Here is a 16,202-nt window from a genome sequence, read left to right on the forward strand (position 1 = left end):
TGGCGCGTCTGGAGGTGCTCGCCGCCCTGGGACAGCTGGGCCAGCAGCTGGCCCAGCTGGAGCAGCAGCTGGCCGCCGAGGACAACGCGCTGCAGCGGGGCGGCGAGCTGGCGCAGCTTGCTGACCGACACCGGCAGACGGTGGCGCCACTCATGGAGAGCGTGGCCGCCCGGCTCGGCGACGCACGGTACGGCCCGGCCTCTGCCGGATGGGTCGGCGGCGGCGCCATACGAGACGGCGCGCGCGGCACTACTCTGTGTTAACGTGTCGGTCTGATTGCGTGGCGACCGGGCGTGTTGTGTTGGTTGTGTGTGTGCAAGTTTGACCTGGCAAGTCTCTTTTAGACTGGCCGCACCGGCCGCGGGTGCGGGGTCATCGGTGTTGGTTATGTTCTGGTTCGTCTTAATTCGTGCTGCTTTGCGGTTCTTTTGTGCCCGGTTCTCTCGATTTATCCTGTTCTGTCCTGTTCCATCTTCCGAGACGGTTCCTCGCCGCTGTGTGTGTGCTCGGGCGGCGTCGTAACCACGACTGACAGCGGCCGGCGGCGCTGGTGCAGGGAGACGTGTCTGCAGCTGAGCTCCCAGGACGGCGAGGTGCTGACCCAGCTGCGCTCGCTGGAGGAGCGCTGGCGCCGGTTGCAGAGGCGCGCGCACGCCGTCAGCGGCCAGCTGGAGCAGATGTCGGCCCGCTGGACCGAATACGAGCAGAGGTTAGTGCCGCCCGGAGGGCCGGAGACGGCGCCGCTGGCTGCTCAGAGGTCGCCACGCTGGACCGAATAAGAGCAGAGGTTAGTGCCGCCCGGACGGCCGGAGACGGCGCTGCTGGCTGCTGAGAGGTCGCCACGCTGGACCGAATACGAGCAGAGGTTAGTGCCGCCCGGACGGCCGGAGGCGGCGCCGGTGGCTGCTCAGAGGTCGCCACGCTGGGCCGAATACGAGCAGAGGTTAGTGCCGCCCGGACGGCCGGAGGCGGCGCCGGTGGCTGCTCAGAGGTCACCACGCTGGGGATGGGCTCGCGCCCGCGTCAGTAAGCTAATATAACTGGACTGGTGGCTGCGCCAACAGGTCTAAGGGCTCTGCTTACAGAAGTGGGATATTATCAGACTGTCAGTGTAGTCCCAGCCAGGCGGTAACACCGCTACGGTTGACAATGCTTATGTGGTCTAGCGAGAAGACTCGCCGCGCACATCTGCCCGCTGACCAGCGACTGGCTGGTGTGCGCGTGCCGGCCCGGGTCAGGGCGGGACGGGGCGGGGTTGGTGACCGGTGCTGTGCGGCCCATCAGACTGCAGCTGACTGGCGACTGGCTGGACCGGGTGGAGCAGAGCGTGCAGGCGGACGCGCTGGACGCCGAGTCGGCCGATCAGCTGCAGCAGACCCGGCAGGAGTTCCAGGTGAGGCGCGCCGGCAGCGCAGGCGCAGCGGCCGCCTGGCCGGCCCTCGCCGAGTCGTAGGGTTCCTGACTGTCGCCTGCCTTCGGTGCAGCACACCGCACTTATGTTTTCAAGCAAGGCTTCTCTCTGGAAAAGAGGTTCTCTTGTCTCAGTCAGCACGCAAAGACGGCCTCCAAGAGGAGTATTTTAGAGTCGTGGTGTACTTGGAGAGACCTAGCCATTGCTTGTCATGCTCCTGCGCCGAGCGGGCAGTCGACGACTGTTGCCTCGCGCTGTTCTTTATCTGCCAGGGCGCGGGTGAACTAGTGTGAGCTCAAACCGGGCTACTTTACCGTCTGTCCACTGCGGTCCCCGTGCGTGCCGCGTACACCCCAGTGACCACTGCGACGCCAGTCCCGACTAGGCTGCTGCATCGAGCCTCTGTCTGCGTGCTCTTAGTGCGGGCCGTGTAGCCGCCGTCCGGGCAGTGGTCAGCTGTCAGGCGACACGAGTTGCGCCCTGTCCTGAGCCGGACGCGGCCCGCACCACGTCAGAGGGCGGCCGGTCGGTCCCGCTCTAATGCGCCGCCTCGGGCCGCCGCTCGCGCCGGCAGGCTGTGTTCGGCGAGCTGACGGAGCGTAAGCAGACGATGCGATGGCTGGTGTCGACGCTGGACGCGCTGGTCGGCGGCCTCGCCGAGCCGGAGGCGGAGCGTCAGCGGCAACAGCTGTCGGCTTTGGTGATGCGCTACAAAGAGCTGGTGCCGCGGCTCGAGACGGCTGCGGTGGCGCTGGACGGCCTGTCCCAGTGTCACAATTACAGGATCGAGATCGACGAGGTGAGGTGTCGGTCATGACGGGGCTGGACGGCCTGTCCCGGTGTCACAATTACAGGATAGAGATCGACGAGGTGAGGTGTCGGTCATGACGGGGCTGGACGGCCTGTCCCGGTGTCACAATTACAGGATAGAGATCGACGAGGTGAGGTGTCGGTCATGACGGGGCTGGACGGCCTGTCCCGGTGTCACAATTACAGGATAGAGATCGACGAGGTGAGGTGTCGGTCATGACGGGGCTGGACGGCCTGTCCCGGTGTCACAATTACAGGATAGAGATCGACGAGGTGAGGTGTCGGTCATGACGGGGCTGGACGGCCTGTCCCGGTGTCACAATTACAGGATAGAGATCGACGAGGTGAGGTGTCGGTCATGACGGGGCTGGACGGCCTGTCCCGGTGTCACACGTACAGGGTCCGACGAGGTGAGGTGTCGGTCATAACCGGGCTGGACGGTCTCTCCCAGCGTCACACGTACAGGGCTGGGATCGGGGTAAGAGTGCAGCGAAACCCATCTTGGCGGTCAATACTGCTACAGGAAAACGATATTTGTTAAAAAGTTAATCTTGTTTTATTTGTGATGAAAAAATCAGTCCCCTCCCTTCGTTTGGTGTGGTAACGGTTGTAATATCACATCTTTGGAGTGTTGTTTCGAATTCTTGGACTCGTCCAATGTTTACGTGCTGCCAAAAGGTAAACAAAAGGTGCAGAACACATGCAGTAAACCAGGTCCGGATTCACTGGTTGCTAGCGTTTGTTCGGGCAGACGGCTGCCACGCCGTGTTCTCGCGGAACACGACCCGCTACCGCCAAGTTGTCGCTCTGCTATTGGCGGCGCGCGCCGAGGCTGAACACGACCCGCTACCGCCAAGTTGTCGCTCTGCTATTGGCGGCGCGCGCCGAGGCTGAACACGACCCGCTACCGCCAAGTTGTCGCTCTGCTATTGGCGGCGCGCGCCGAGGCTGAACACGACCCACTATCGTCAAGTTGTCGCTCTGCTACTGGCGGCGCGCGCCGAAACCGAACACAACCCACTACCGTCAGATTGCCTCTCTGCTATTGGGGCTGAACACGACCCACTCTCATCAGATTGTCGCTCTGCTGATGGCGGTACGCGCCGAGTCGTCGGAGGTGCCCACGGCCTGGGAGGACGCGGACGAGCTGGCGGAGAGCCGGCAGCGGCAGCAGCGCGCCGTCCAGCGGCTGGAGGAGCAGCGGCCGCGCGTGCTGGCGGCCATGCAGCGCGGCAGAGACCTGGGCCGGGACCTGGCCCAGCGGCCGGCGCTGCTGCCGACCGCGCTCGCCCGGCTCGAGCAGACCTGGGCCGAGAGCAACGCCGAGCTTATCCAGCGGCTCGATCAGGCCACCGGTGAGGCGGGATGCGTTGCTCGGTGTGCCGTGCACGACATCCGCGGCACAATAGCATTGTCTCGTGACCGTGCGGAGCGCGTGGCTGGCCAGCGGTGCTGCTGGCTGCTTGCGTACGGTATCGGGAGCGGTGCGGCACCGTGTGGAAGGCGCAGCAGTCCGGTACGGCGGCACGACGTCCCTTGCGGCGGCCGGCGGCTTCCCGGATGCTTACGCAGCCGTGTGTGGCCGGCGGCCGGCGGCTGCCAGGTGCTGACGCTGACACCACCGTCTCTGGCCTGCAGACGCGGAGAAGCTGTGGTCGGAGCTGGCCGACCGGCAGGCCGACCTGCAGTGTGCGGTCTCCGGACACCAGGCGGCGCAGGCGACGGCGGCGGCCGCTGGCGAGCCGGGCCCGGCGCTGGCCCAGCTGGCGTCCCACCTGCAGGCCCAGCAGCCGGAGCGCGCTCGGCTGGCGCAGCGCCGGCTCGAGCAGCTGACCGCGCAGCTGGCGGACCGGCTGCAGCCGGACACGGCTCAGCGACTGCAGCAGCAGGTACTGCGCCGGCCGGCGTCAGTCCGCGGCATTGATGGGGCGGCCCCATGCCCGCGACGGAGGAAACAGAAAGACGAGATTGTTCGCTTGCTATGCCCCTACTTCGGGTGTAAAAACCTTGTCTTACTGGTCGGACGCGTTGGTAAATTCTTACAATGGAGCTATTGCAAGATTTGTTTTATGGTCTTTGTAAATTTTGGACCGTTGCGAATCACGATCGGCGCGCCTGCTTGTGGCGTGTGTGCAGTCCTTTTTTGCCTTTGATATGCCCGGCTGCTGCCGCAAGCCCTGAGCGCTGGGGAGGGGCGGCGCCTCCTCTGACCGCGGCCCGCCGCCCGGCAGGCGGAGGAGAGCGGGGCGGAGGTGGCCGCCGTGACCGGCCAGCTGGAGCAGCGGCTGGCAGCGCTCACCGCCGCCGACCGCACCTGGCACCAGGTCAGAGCCGCAGCACGCCTGACGCGATGACGCCGGTCTAGCTAGCGGCGACACTGCACGGTAGCCGACGCGCACACGCTGAGAGGAGCCCGCCACTCTGCAGAGCGTGCAGGCAGCCTTCATGCGGCTCTGGCGTCTTGCCATATATTTGCTTTATTTCCGTGGAACGCGTTACTTGAGTCAGATGTTTCGCCAGTGGGTGACAGCAGCGGCCGGTCGGTGACGGCCGAGCGGGGCTAACTGGGCCCGGCCGCATCGCCAGTGGGCGACAGCAGCGGGCGGCCGGTGACGGCCGAGCCGGGCTAACTGGGCCCGGCCGCATCGCCAGTGGGCGACAGCAGCGGCCGGCCGGTGACGGCCGAGCCGGGCTAACTGGGCCCGGCCGCATCGCCAGTGGGCGACAGCAGCGGGCGGCCGGTGACGGCCGAGCCGGGCTGACCGGGCTCGGCCGCATCGCCAGTGGGCGACAGCAGCGGCCGGCCGGTGACGGCCGAGCCGGGCTGACCGGGCTCGGCCGCGTCTCCAGGCCAGCGAGCGGGTGGAAGCGGTGCGCCGCGGCCTACAGGCGGCCCAGCGCAGCCAGCAGCGGCTCACCACGCTCGACATGCCGCCCGAGGCGCGCCGGCAACAGCTGCAGCAGCTGACCGAGCAGCTGCAGCTGCACGCAGACGAGCGCGACAGGCTGGCGCAGTTGCTGCAGGAGCTCCAGCAGGGTAGGCGATGGCGCTGGCCGGCGCGTTCCCACCGCCCGCGCGGGCCGGTCCGCTTTGCGGCTGTTGACGAAGTTTTGGATACATTTTATCACCTGGATTTTTTTGTCCGTCCCATGTGTCTTGTTTCCATCGTTATTTGCATACCATTGCCTGTTTTCTTATGGCTATGTTTTTCCCTTTTCTTATGGCATTGCTGCGTTGCCCTTCTTGTTCCATCTGTTCTTCTCTTCCCCTCATGCCTACCTTTAAGTCTGCTTTCTCCGTAACATGTGCCGTGTCCTCTCTCCTGCCGAAGCGTGGGGAGGGTGCGTCCGTTTTGGCGCCCCTAGCCCGTGGCTTGTGGTAATTTGCCGGCCTTTGTTCCTGTGGACGGAGGTCCGGACAGAGCGTGCCCTTGTCTGTGCCGGAGGTCGGGACAGAGAGTGCCCGTGTCTGTGTTGGGGTCCGGGCAGGGCGTGCCTGGGTCTGTGCCACGGGGTCCGGACAGCGTGCCCGTGTCTGTGCTGGAGGTCGGGACAGAGCGTGCCCGTGTCTGTGTTGGGGTCCGGGCAGGGCGTGCCTGTGTCTGTGCCACGGGGTCCGGACAGCGTGCCCGTGTCTGTGCCGGAGGTCGGGACAGAGCGTGCCCGTGTCTGTGTTGGGGTCCGGACAGAGCATGCCTGCGTCTGTGCCGCGGGGTCCGGACAGCGTGCCTGTGTCTGTGCTGGAGATCCGGACGGAGCGCGTCCGTGTCTGTGTTGGGGTTCGGACAGAGCGTGCCCGTGCCTGTGCCTGGTGTCAGACAGAGCGTTTCCTTCTCTGTGCCGGAGGTCCGGGCCGGAACCCCCCGAGTCTCACCTTGCTGTCCGGGCCACGCCGCAGAGGGCTACGACGCTGGCCAGTTTCGCAGCGAGCTGGCCATTCTGGGCGACACGCTGGAACACATGAGGGAGACGGCTCAACAGCAACAGGCCGTGCTGGAGGAGGAGTACGCGCACTGGCAGACATACCAAGCCGAGGTAACGTACACAGGCGTACCGAGACGTACGTTCGTGAAACAAAGCCACAAACTTGCACACCTTTAAGTATATGACAAGCGAGCATGCGAGCCTGAAGAAGTCAGTCAGTGTCAGCTTTCACTGAGCAAATCTCATAATAGGGTTAAAAAGTCGCCCGTGAATACGTTGTTGATGACCCGAGAGGTCTGCATGGGCCGGTTTGAGAGGTGTGTAAGTGTATGGTGGCAGTGGGGTGTTTGTTGGTCCGACACAGCATGGACGACAGCAGACGAGCCAGGCCAGGGCCACGCCTGACGTGGACCGCGTGCGGCGCTCTGGCTGACGCCCCCCGGCCGACCGTCGTCAGGTGGGCGAGCTGGTGCCCTGGCTGCACAGGGCCGAGCAGAAGGTGGCCGCCGAGCTTCCGCGGCCCGCCCAGCTGCAGGAGGCCACCGACATGCTGCACCAGTGCCGCCAGTTCGAGGACGAATGCAACGACAAGGAGCCGGCCGTCAAGGTGCGCTCCGCTGACGGCCGCGCCTGGAGACCGCTCGCCATTCGCCGCCGCCGGCACCGCGGCACGCGCGCGCGCTGCTTCGTCCTAGCGCTGGCTAGGACACAGGAAGCGGCCGGCGCTAGCGCCCAGCTGACAACCGCTGGCGCCCAGCTGCTGACCGGTAGCACCCGGCGATGCAATGGGGGGGGGGGGGGGGGGGGCTGCCTACCGTACAATTTTGAGGTGATTCGTTACGCCCGCGGACCACAAACCGCACTGAACCGCACAGCCCGTGGACCAAACCACACTGGACTGCACAGCGAAGTGTCTGAAGGTTCACAATATGCCCTGTGTGGCTCCAGATGAGATATTGCGGTGTTCAGCGTATCGTGCCCCGTGTGCGGAGGTCCTGGTGGACGAGAGCTCCCAGATGATCCAGGTGTGCAGCGTGCTCTGCCCCGTGTGCGCAGGCTCTGGTGGACGAGAGCTCCCAGATAATCCAGGTGTGCAGCGTGCTCTGCCCCCTGTGCGCAGGCTCTGGTGAACGAGGGCTCCCAGATGGTGCAGGTGTTCAGCGTATTGTGCCCCGTGTGCGGAGGTCCTGGTGAACGAGAGCTCCCAGATGATCCAGGTGTTCAGCGTGTTCTGCCCCGTGTGCGCAGGCTCTGGTGGACGAGAGCTCCCAGATGATCCAGGTGTGCAGCGTGTTCTGCCCCGTGTGCGCAGGTCCTGGTGGACGAGAGCTCCAAGATGGTGCAGGTGTTCAGCGTGTCGGACGAGGCCGACTCGCTGGTGACGCGCTGGACCAAGGTCCGCGAGACCTCGGTGGCCTGGGTGCAGCAGATGCAGGTACGGCATCAGTGGCGGCATGGGGAGGGCGCTGGGCTCGGCCCGGTGGGACAGCCGCTCCCGTCACCCGCCAACGCTCGCGCTATGTGCCATGTGGCGAGCGGGCTCACTTCGACGTCTTCGCTCGCTGGCTCTGCAGAACCGGCCAATACGACGGCGCGCTGTTGTGGCGCCGGTCGAATTTCCGACCCACTGGGAAGGGATTGGAGGCTCACTTGCCAGTCGGTGTGCTGGTGTGGACGGCGCTGATGTCTGTGTGGCGGCTCAGCTGGTGACGAGCGTGCCAGCAGCGGAAGTCAGTTGCGTCGGCGGTGCCGGCCCCCGACGGGCGGCGCAGCTCGTTCGCCCATGCGTGTGTGTGTGTGTGTGTGTGTGTGTGTGTGTGTGTGTGTGTGTGTGTGTGTGTGGTGTGTGTGTGTGTGTGTGTGTGTGTGTGGTGTGTGTGTGTGTGTGTGTGTGGTGTGTGCGTGCGTGCGTGTGCGTGTGCGTGTGTCGCACCCCGCCGGCTGCTGACTGCGACCGCGTCACCGCTTTGCAGGGCCTGGTGTCGGCCCTCCAGGAGGTGCACACGGAGCTGTCGGCCGTGCGTCAGTGGCTGGACCGGGTGGGCGGCCAGCTGTCACCCGACGAGGCTGACCAGGACACACCGGATGCCCGCCAGGAGCTGGACCTGTTGCAGGTCAGCTCCGCCCCGCGCGGCGTGCCGACTTCCGCCGGTGGACACAGCAGCTGCCGGTCGCTGGACAGTGTGCACCAGTGGTCGGCTGTCGCCCGTCAACGGCTCCGCTGGCCGGCTGTGCTGGACGGCAGGGCTGATCCGGCGGCCGGGCTGATCCGCATCAGGAGTGTCCTGTCGTATTTGCCCGTGCCCTTGTATGTGGCGTGCGTTGCTACGTCGCCTGGTATACCCCACTGTGCGGGATGAATCACGCTTTTTAGACGTCTGTGTGGCGTGAATCTCGCCTGCAAGTCGCCCTGTGCGGTTTTAATCCCGCCCTGTGCGGTGTGGTCCCGCCCTGTGCGGTGTTGGTCCCGCCCTGTGCGGTGTTGGTCCCGCCCTGTGCGGTCTTAATCCCGCCCTGTGCGGTGTTCGTCCCGCCCTGTGCGGTGCTCGTCCCGCCCTGTGCCGTGCTGGTCCCGCCCTGTGCGGTCTTAATCCCGCCCTGTACGGCATTGGTCCCGCCCTGCGCGGTGTTTGTCCCGCCCTGTGCGGTCTAAATCCCGCCCTGTGCGGTGTTGGTCCCGCCCTGTGCGGTCTTAATTCCGCCCTGTTCGGTGTTCGTCCTGCCCTGTGCGGTGTTCGTCCCGCCCTGTGCGGTGTTAATCCTGCCCCGCGCGGTGTTCGTCCCGCCCTGCGTGGTATTCGTTGAGCGGTGTTCGTCCTGCCCCGTGTGGTGTTCGTCCCCCCCCCCCCCCCTGTGCGGTGTTCGTCCCGCCGTCTGTGCCCTGTGGCCACGATGTGCGGCACCAGTCAGTGGTGCGGTGGTCCGTCCAGTCTGGACTTGCCTGCTCTGCTGACTCGTCTGGCTGTCGGCAGCCGGCGGTGACCGAGATGCCGGGCAAGCAGTCGGCGGTGCTCTCGCTGCAGCAGCGGTGTGACCAGCTGGCCGAGCTGCTGAGCCCGGACGGCGCCGCCGAGCTGCGTGGTCACGTGACCGCGCTGCGCTCCGAGGTGTCGCAGCTGAACCAGAGTCTGCGCCAGCGTCAGGCGCGCACCACCGACGCCGCCACACAGCGGTCAGTGATGGGCACATCCGGCGTGTGACGAGGTGCTGTTCTTCACCCGTGATACAGCCGGCGGTCGTCAGCTGGGCGGAGAGCCATCCGCCGCATACAGCACGCATTTGACCGCGATCGGTCAGGATTTTTGCAACCCAGCGGTTCGTCATGGTTCGTCACTCATGCGTCATCACAGGGTCATCCCACGACTCAGGGGTCATTCACCGCCTGTCCATGCTGATCCTTTCCCTCTCGGGTCAGGGAGGGGACGTTCCGCCGCCTGTCCATGCTGACCTCCCCCCTCCCCCTCTGGGCGGGGAGAAGACGTACCGCGGTCTGTCCATGCTGACCTCTCCCCCTCTGGCTAGGGAGGAGACGTACGGCCGCCTGTCCATGTTGACCCTCCCTCTCTGACCAGGGAGGGAACGTACCGCCGCCTGTCCATGCTGACCTCAGCTCTCCCCCTATCAGGGAGGAGACGTACCGCCGCCTGGAGGCGCTGACCGGCTGGCTGGACGGCCTGAAGGCGCAGCTGGCCGAGTTCGACCGTGTCCAGATCGACTCACTCTGGGAGTGTCTCACCTCGCTGGCGTCGCTGCAGCAGGAGCTGACCGCGGTGAGGACGCCCGAGCGTCAGCACGGCCGGGGTCGGCCAATACCGGTCCATTGGTGGGAGCCCACACACACCGACGACTCGCTCCGACGTCCAGCGGGTCCCGGATCTCTGTAATTCTGCAAGTTCTGTTTTACTTACGATTTGTCTTCCCACGACCCAATATCTGATGCAACAGATGATGGCAACAAAAGAGGGTGAAGTGAGAGGAGAAAATGTCTCCCGCCAGTGGTCAGGAAGTGTTCATGTTACAAGTGCCAGCAGTCTGATGAGTGACGCGTCATGGAAGTTTCAGATTCTTTAGCTATTCAAACACGTATATGAAAAGTGAGACTAATTTGCCGTGATTTTCCAATGGAAACTCGGCAAACCACTGCTGCGGAGACCACTTGGAGGAATTTTGAACAGGTAAAGTAGCGCGCTTTTTTTGGCGTTGTACGAAATTAACAAAACAACGGTGGACATAAACACTGCTCGGACGCGGTCGTGCCGTGCCTGCACAGATCACCAGAGCCAGATAATCGTCATTTTAACATAACGTGCTGTGCTATGATATGAATCATTTTGCTTGTGTTTTCAGAGGGAGGTTTGCCATCAGTGCCCATCACAACATCACAGAACAAAACACAACAGCTACTAAACCACGGGGAGACGTCAGGGAGCGAAAGACCACAGTGGCATTCCCTTTTTGGTCAGGCCAGTAGACGACGATGATGAAAGCTTGTGGACAGAGAGGTGATGTGGAAACTGATGGTCAAACTTACGGCAGATGGCTCCCGACTGATGTCGTCACTGACACACGTCACGGCGCCGGCCTCCACGGCCAGTGATGCGCCCATGCCACCTCGGTTGTTGTTCAGCGAGCCCGCCGAGATGCAGGTCATGCGTTACTGCTGCGCCTTCACGAGCTTTCCGATCGCCCACCTGATGCTCAGCGCGGGATCCTCACGATGTTACACAATAGAGAGGAAACAAACCAACGGGGCAGTAGACTCAACCAGCACGTGGTGTGCACCAGGCATGCAGTTTCCATTCGTCCCAAAATCAAAATGTCGGACGCAGAAAAACACTACGTTGGCTTTATGCATTAAGATGTGCAGGCGACAAGTGATGCGATCAGTGGTCGTTGATAAAACTGTCCCGTCTTGGAATTTTTTCGCCAGGACCTGTTTGTATTTATATGCGCGCGCTCTTCTGTTTATGTTCTGATCGTAAAAAGTGTCATTGGCATAAACTGAGGCATAATACACATTTATCGCACCGTATGATATTGAAGTACATGCTTCTCACTGAGATATGTTAACCGCCCTTCATTAATGTTGCTTTGCATACTTGCGGACTGGGCAGTCCGTTTCACTCTACGTGTTCCCTAGGCCCCTTCCTGCCAGCTTCACAAGCCAGCGATCGACAACTGATGTTAGACGGAGACAGGACTCAAGGGGATTTCCTCACATTTAGCATGACGCCAGTGTCGACTCGACAAATCCAACAATTTGCTCTGATATTTCGTACTGGCACTTTAAGACTCGTGTCATATTAATCTGTCGATGCAAGTGCATTTGTTTTTTCCATTCAGTACGCTCTTCTAAGTTCGGAAGTTCGCTCAGTAGGCATTTTGGAGATTAAGTGTTGTTTTGTGGACGTTGCCGCAGAAGTGTGTTTAGTGAAAAATCACGCGGTGTTGAGATAAAAAGGCGTTTTAAAAGCATCAAGGTAAGCACGTGGCCGATTAACCTATTAGTTGCGTGTTTGCGTGCTGTTTGTCGTGATCATGGCTGTTGGGCGTCTTCGAGTCGTTGCTGTGCCATGCTGGATATATCTGGCGCCAGACGTCGAAGCGCAGCGCCGTGGTGTGTGACGTGCAGTGGTGTGGATCTGGTCACCGCAGAAGCTGCCGAGCTGCGACGCCGTGCGTGAGGACGCCACCAGTCTGTACAACGAGCGGCCGTCGCGCGAGAACGCCCGGCTGCGTGACGACTCTGAGCAGCTGTGTCGAGCGGCGCGCCAAACACAGACGGCGGCCAGCGACAGGCACCGCGCCGTCGGACTCTGGACCGAGCTCGCCGCACACAGGTGGGGCGTCGCCACCGCCGCCGCCGACGACACACGACCGTCTCGGACTGGCCCATAATGTTCGCTGCAACGGATGACAGTACACGACCCAGTACCGCGTCCCGAATGCTTGCGTCCAAAAACAGCACCGTAGCCCACAGGTATTTGCTCAAATATGATGGGTGCGGTAAGGGATTTGGTACCGAACAGGATTTACTTGGGAAGCCATTCCAAGCATAGCGAAGTAGCCAAAAATGTGTGCACCCCAGATGGCTTTTAAACCTGTTACAGACATCGGCGGGTTTTCATTGCTGTCAAATGGTGCTGAAACCTCGTGTTATAGCTTTTGGAAGTTCGCGTACTTGAACGTCTTTGAACATTTTGAGTAATTTATGCACCGATGTATGAGTCTCTTACCTGGTTTGCGTTATTGCAGTTCAGATGCATTGATAACAGTGTATACATACACTAGAGTACTTGTGCTGTTGTTTTTATGATATTTGCTGAATGTACTTGCTATCTACTCAACAAAATATTACTGCTCGCACTCGGAGCTATGTTGAAGATGAAGACATGCGGCAAATACCAGTGTGAGTTAAGCTGAGGACACCGCTCAACAAAAATCCCCTACTTTGGGGTAAGCGCGCATCAGGCCGCTTCGGGGGGGGGGAGGGGGCAGACCGCCTTGGCTTTCATTTCCGACGTCCTCGGGTGTGCACCGTGGCCCTTCCACGGCGCTGGCCTCGCTGCAGTGACCAGAGTGGCGCACAACCATCAGACACGTGAGCGAGCAGGAACGCGTCGTCGCGGTGCAGTCAGTGGGTGCAGTTGCAGTCTTAGTATGTGCAGGTGCAGTCGCAGTAGGTGCAGGTGCAGTCACATTGGGTACAGGTGCAGTCACAGTGGGTGCAGGTGCAGTCACAATTGGTGCACGTACAGTCACAATGGTTGCGGGCGCAATCAAAGTGGTTGCCAATGCAGTCACGGTGGGCGCAGGCGCAGGTGCAGTCACGGTGGGCGCAGGTGCAGGTGCAGTCACGGTGGGCGCAGGCGCAGGTGCAGTCACGGTGGGCGCAGGCGCAGGTGCAGTCACGGTGGGCGCAGGCGCAGGTGCAGTCACGGTGGGCGCAGGTGCAGGTGCAGTCACGGTGCTCCCGTCGGTTTCAGCAAGCGGCTGGGTGAGCAGCTGTCGGCGCTCACAGAGCGGGTGCAGTCCGGCTCGCTGACAGTTGAGCAGGTGCCCGCGCTCCAAGGCAACCTGGCCGCCCTCCAGGTGAGTGCCCGCGCGCGCTGCGCTCAGTCTGTGAACGCGCCCACCGTCGCGGGCTACCATCAACACAGGCTGTAGCGCTGACTTACCCGCCGCTTTGTGATGCGATGTGGTAGGTACTGATGGTAGCTTATCGAACGCCGCGACGCTTTGCGAAGAGCAGCGTGTTATTTTCGTTGGGGGAAGGGGAAGGCTAGAGCTGGCCTAACCTCTTGGCGGCTCTGTTGGCAGTCGGAGCAGGCCGGTCTGGTGCGTGAGGCGGTGGCCGTGGAGCCGGCGGCCGAGCGGGCCGGCCTAACGGTGTTGCGCGGTGATGAGGAGCAGCCGCCGCAGCAGCTCAGCGCTGGCACGCTGCAGCACCTGCAGCAGCTGATGGCCCAGTTGGACGAGCAGGACCAGCGGCTGGCGCAGCGGCAGCAGGTGCGTCGCGGACCGACCGCGGCCCGCCAGCCGACAGACAGGCGCCAAGGCTCAGGCGAACCAATAGCCACTCCCGAACGCGGCATCAGCGTTAGGGGACGGCGGGGAATATGGGAACTTGTATAGAAACCATCGCTGGTTCACTGTGGGGAGCAGTAACTGAAGACCCTCATAATACCGATTTGATCATCCCGTCTTTCAAAACCGGGACGGAAATTTTCTCAGGGAGGAGAGTGGAGTAAGCTCGCGAATGCTTCGCTGCCGGCACTGTTAGGTAAGCGTTGCCTGATAGCGAACCGCAAGGCATCACAACGGTACTTTGCTGATGAACGACGGTCGTGCGGATCATAGCCCTCTCAGCAGGCGGGCGTGTACAGTTGTGGAATCACTGGGCCGGTCCGTGGCCGCATGTGTCGGTCCGACGGCGCGTGCTGAGCGGCGCCCCTCCGGCAGGCGTGGCGGCGGTTCTGTGCTGACCGGGACGGTCTGGTCACCTGGCTGGAGACAGCTCGTGGCCGGCTGGCCACCAAGCAGCAGCGCTGCGCCCGGCTGGCGGAGCTGCCCGAGCTGCTGTCGCAGCTGGACACCGCAAAACGCGAGGCCGACGCGCGCACTGACGCCCTGCAGGTGTGTGAGCGCTACTGCAGCCGCTGGCGAGGCCGCCGTGTCTGCCGTCCCGCCCGCCGCCCCCCCCCCCCCCCCCTGCGTCGCGCTGCGCGCTACACGTCTCGCGTCGGGCTCCTGTCGGTCCAGCACTGTTTGCGTCGGGATGTTGCATGGTAACAGTTCGGTTCGCCGCGTCGGTGTGCGATATGGCGCGGATTGGGCGGGGTGTGGCCCGCCAGCAGGGCGGAGTCGATGACATCGCCGGCTGCCGGCCCGCGTGCTGACGCCGGTGCCGCGTGTCGACAGGCGCTCCACCAGGAGAGCCAGGCGGTGCTGGAGTCGGAGCCGAGCCGCTTCACCGAGGTGCATGAGGAGATGGTAGCGCTGGACCGCTCCTGGAACGCGCTGCGCCAGACGCTGGCCGAGTCGGCGGCCCGCCACCAGACGCTGCAGGACTCCTGGACGGCCGTGCTGGAGGCGCTGGACGCGACGGAGCGCGCCGCCAGCGCCGGTGACGCCTTCGCGCAGCGGCGCGGAGCGCAGCCCGATTCGGCCACCGACCTAGAGCGCACGCTGACCGGCGGCCGGTGCGTCTTGGAGCGGCTGTCGGCGGCGCGCCGCCAGCTGGCGGCAGCGCTGGGCAGCGTCCGCTCGGCAGCCACTGCCGCCGGACTCTCGGAGTGCCTGGAACGCGAGTTGGAGCAAGCCAAGGCGTCAGCACGCGAGGCCAAGTGTGACGAGCTGAAGGCGCAGATGGAGCGCATGCTGCCGGAGCTGGAGTCGGCGCACATCCTGTGGAGCCAGGTGGCGCGCGTGCATGAGGACGGCCTGCGCTGGGCGACCTCGGCGCATCAAATGCTGCAGACAGCCGGCGACGGCGCCAGCAGCCTGCGCGAGACCAGCGCGCGTCTCGAGCAGTGCCAGCACGAGCTGGCCGGCCAGCAGAGCGGCGCGCGCGCCGCCGCCCAGAAGGTGGCGGACGTGCGGCGTCTGCTGGCGGCCGACAAGCTGCCAGCGCTGGACGAGGCCCAGCAGCGGCTAGAGGCCAAGCTGGCGGCGACCGAGGTGGCGCTGCACAGCGCCAGCCAGTCGGTGGCCGGTCTGGTGTCGCGCGAGACGGCGCTGCGCCAGGCGCTTGGCCGCTGCGCCGAGACCGCCATCCAGCTGCGCCAGAGGGTGGGCGAGCTTGACGACGCCGCCGGCTCCCCGCAGGAGGTGGTCGGCCGGCTACGACAGGTCGATGAATGCGCCGCTCAGCTGAGCGCCCTGGAGTGCTCACTGGCCGCCGTACAGGACGACATTGATGCTATGGAGCAGAAAGCCGTGCCGACAAGCATGTATCAGAAGGAGCACTCCCTGGTCGGCGCAAAACTTAAGAATATCAAGGCCCAGCTGAAGCGGGCGACAACTATGCTCGGTGGGTGTCTCGAGAAGAACTTTAATTTGCTTCTGAAGGATGCCAAGAAAAATCACATCGCTCTGACCGACAAACTGGCCTGGTTGGGCTCGGCGCCCACTGAAAACGGCGCCGCCGTGCGGAGCCGACTGGACGTGGTGGCCGAGCTGAAGGAAGGCGTGCAGGAGGCCGAAGCGGCCCTGACCTGCCTGCAACAGACGGCCGAACAGTACCTGACTGCGCTTCCCGAGGAGAAGCGGCCGGCGGTGGCGGCGGCGCTCCAGCACCACGAGCGCGACCTCACCAAGCTGGCCCAGGGGGTGGCCGAGGCCGAGCGGCTGGCGGCTGAGCTCCGCGAGGAGTGGGCGGAGCTGGAGGAGGCACTGGCGGCGGTCAGCGGGCCGCTGGCCGACTGCGAGCGTGCCGAGCTGCCTGCCGACCAGCCGGACTCTCTAGCCGAGCTGGAGCCACGCCGCACCGCCGCCAAGCAAACGGCCGCCCGGCTGGAGGCGCTGCGCCCGCCGCTGCAGCGTGCCAGCGCGCTGG

The 16,202-nt window shown here is 63.6% G+C and overlaps 1 protein-coding gene across 1 annotated transcript; it reads left to right on the top strand.

The window, feature by feature from the left end:
• The first annotated feature begins 152 nt into the window (after positions 1 to 152).
• On the top strand, positions 153 to 16,112 carry LOC119094160 (restin homolog). Its single transcript, XM_037217235.1, has 21 exons — positions 153 to 187; positions 557 to 634; positions 1,285 to 1,357; positions 1,986 to 2,210; positions 2,479 to 2,565; positions 3,450 to 3,576; positions 3,860 to 3,939; positions 5,072 to 5,165; positions 6,120 to 6,256; positions 6,603 to 6,752; positions 7,202 to 7,234; positions 7,458 to 7,580; positions 8,119 to 8,259; positions 9,118 to 9,173; positions 9,771 to 9,915; positions 11,801 to 11,901; positions 13,132 to 13,237; positions 13,466 to 13,639; positions 14,567 to 14,737; positions 14,885 to 15,993; positions 16,100 to 16,112. The coding sequence occupies exons 1-21, from the start codon at positions 153 to 155 to the stop codon at positions 16,110 to 16,112; spliced, it is 3,258 nt and encodes a 1,085-aa protein (XP_037073130.1).
• Positions 16,113 to 16,202: the final 90 nt, after the last annotated feature.

The sequence above is a fragment of the Pollicipes pollicipes genome, unplaced genomic scaffold (assembly GCF_011947565.3).
Source record: "Pollicipes pollicipes isolate AB1234 unplaced genomic scaffold, Ppol_2.1 Scaffold_4002;HRSCAF=4701_pilon_pilon_pilon, whole genome shotgun sequence".
Taxonomy (NCBI): Eukaryota; Metazoa; Arthropoda; class Thecostraca; order Pollicipedomorpha; family Pollicipedidae; genus Pollicipes; species Pollicipes pollicipes.

What these genes read in the sequence shown, in the direction of transcription:
- LOC119094160 (XM_037217235.1), top strand. Translation starts at nt 153, where the DNA reads ATGGAGAGCGTGGCCGCCCGGCTCGGCGACGCACG. An exon ending in AGGAGCTGGACCTGTTGCAG is followed by an intron (nt 8,260 to 9,117) that starts GTCAGCTCCGCC and finishes GGCTGTCGGCAG; the next exon opens with CCGGCGGTGACCGAGATGCC. An exon ending in CCTGGACGGCCGTGCTGGAG is followed by an intron (nt 14,738 to 14,884) that starts GCGCTGGACGCG and finishes GCGCGCCGCCAG; the next exon opens with CTGGCGGCAGCGCTGGGCAG.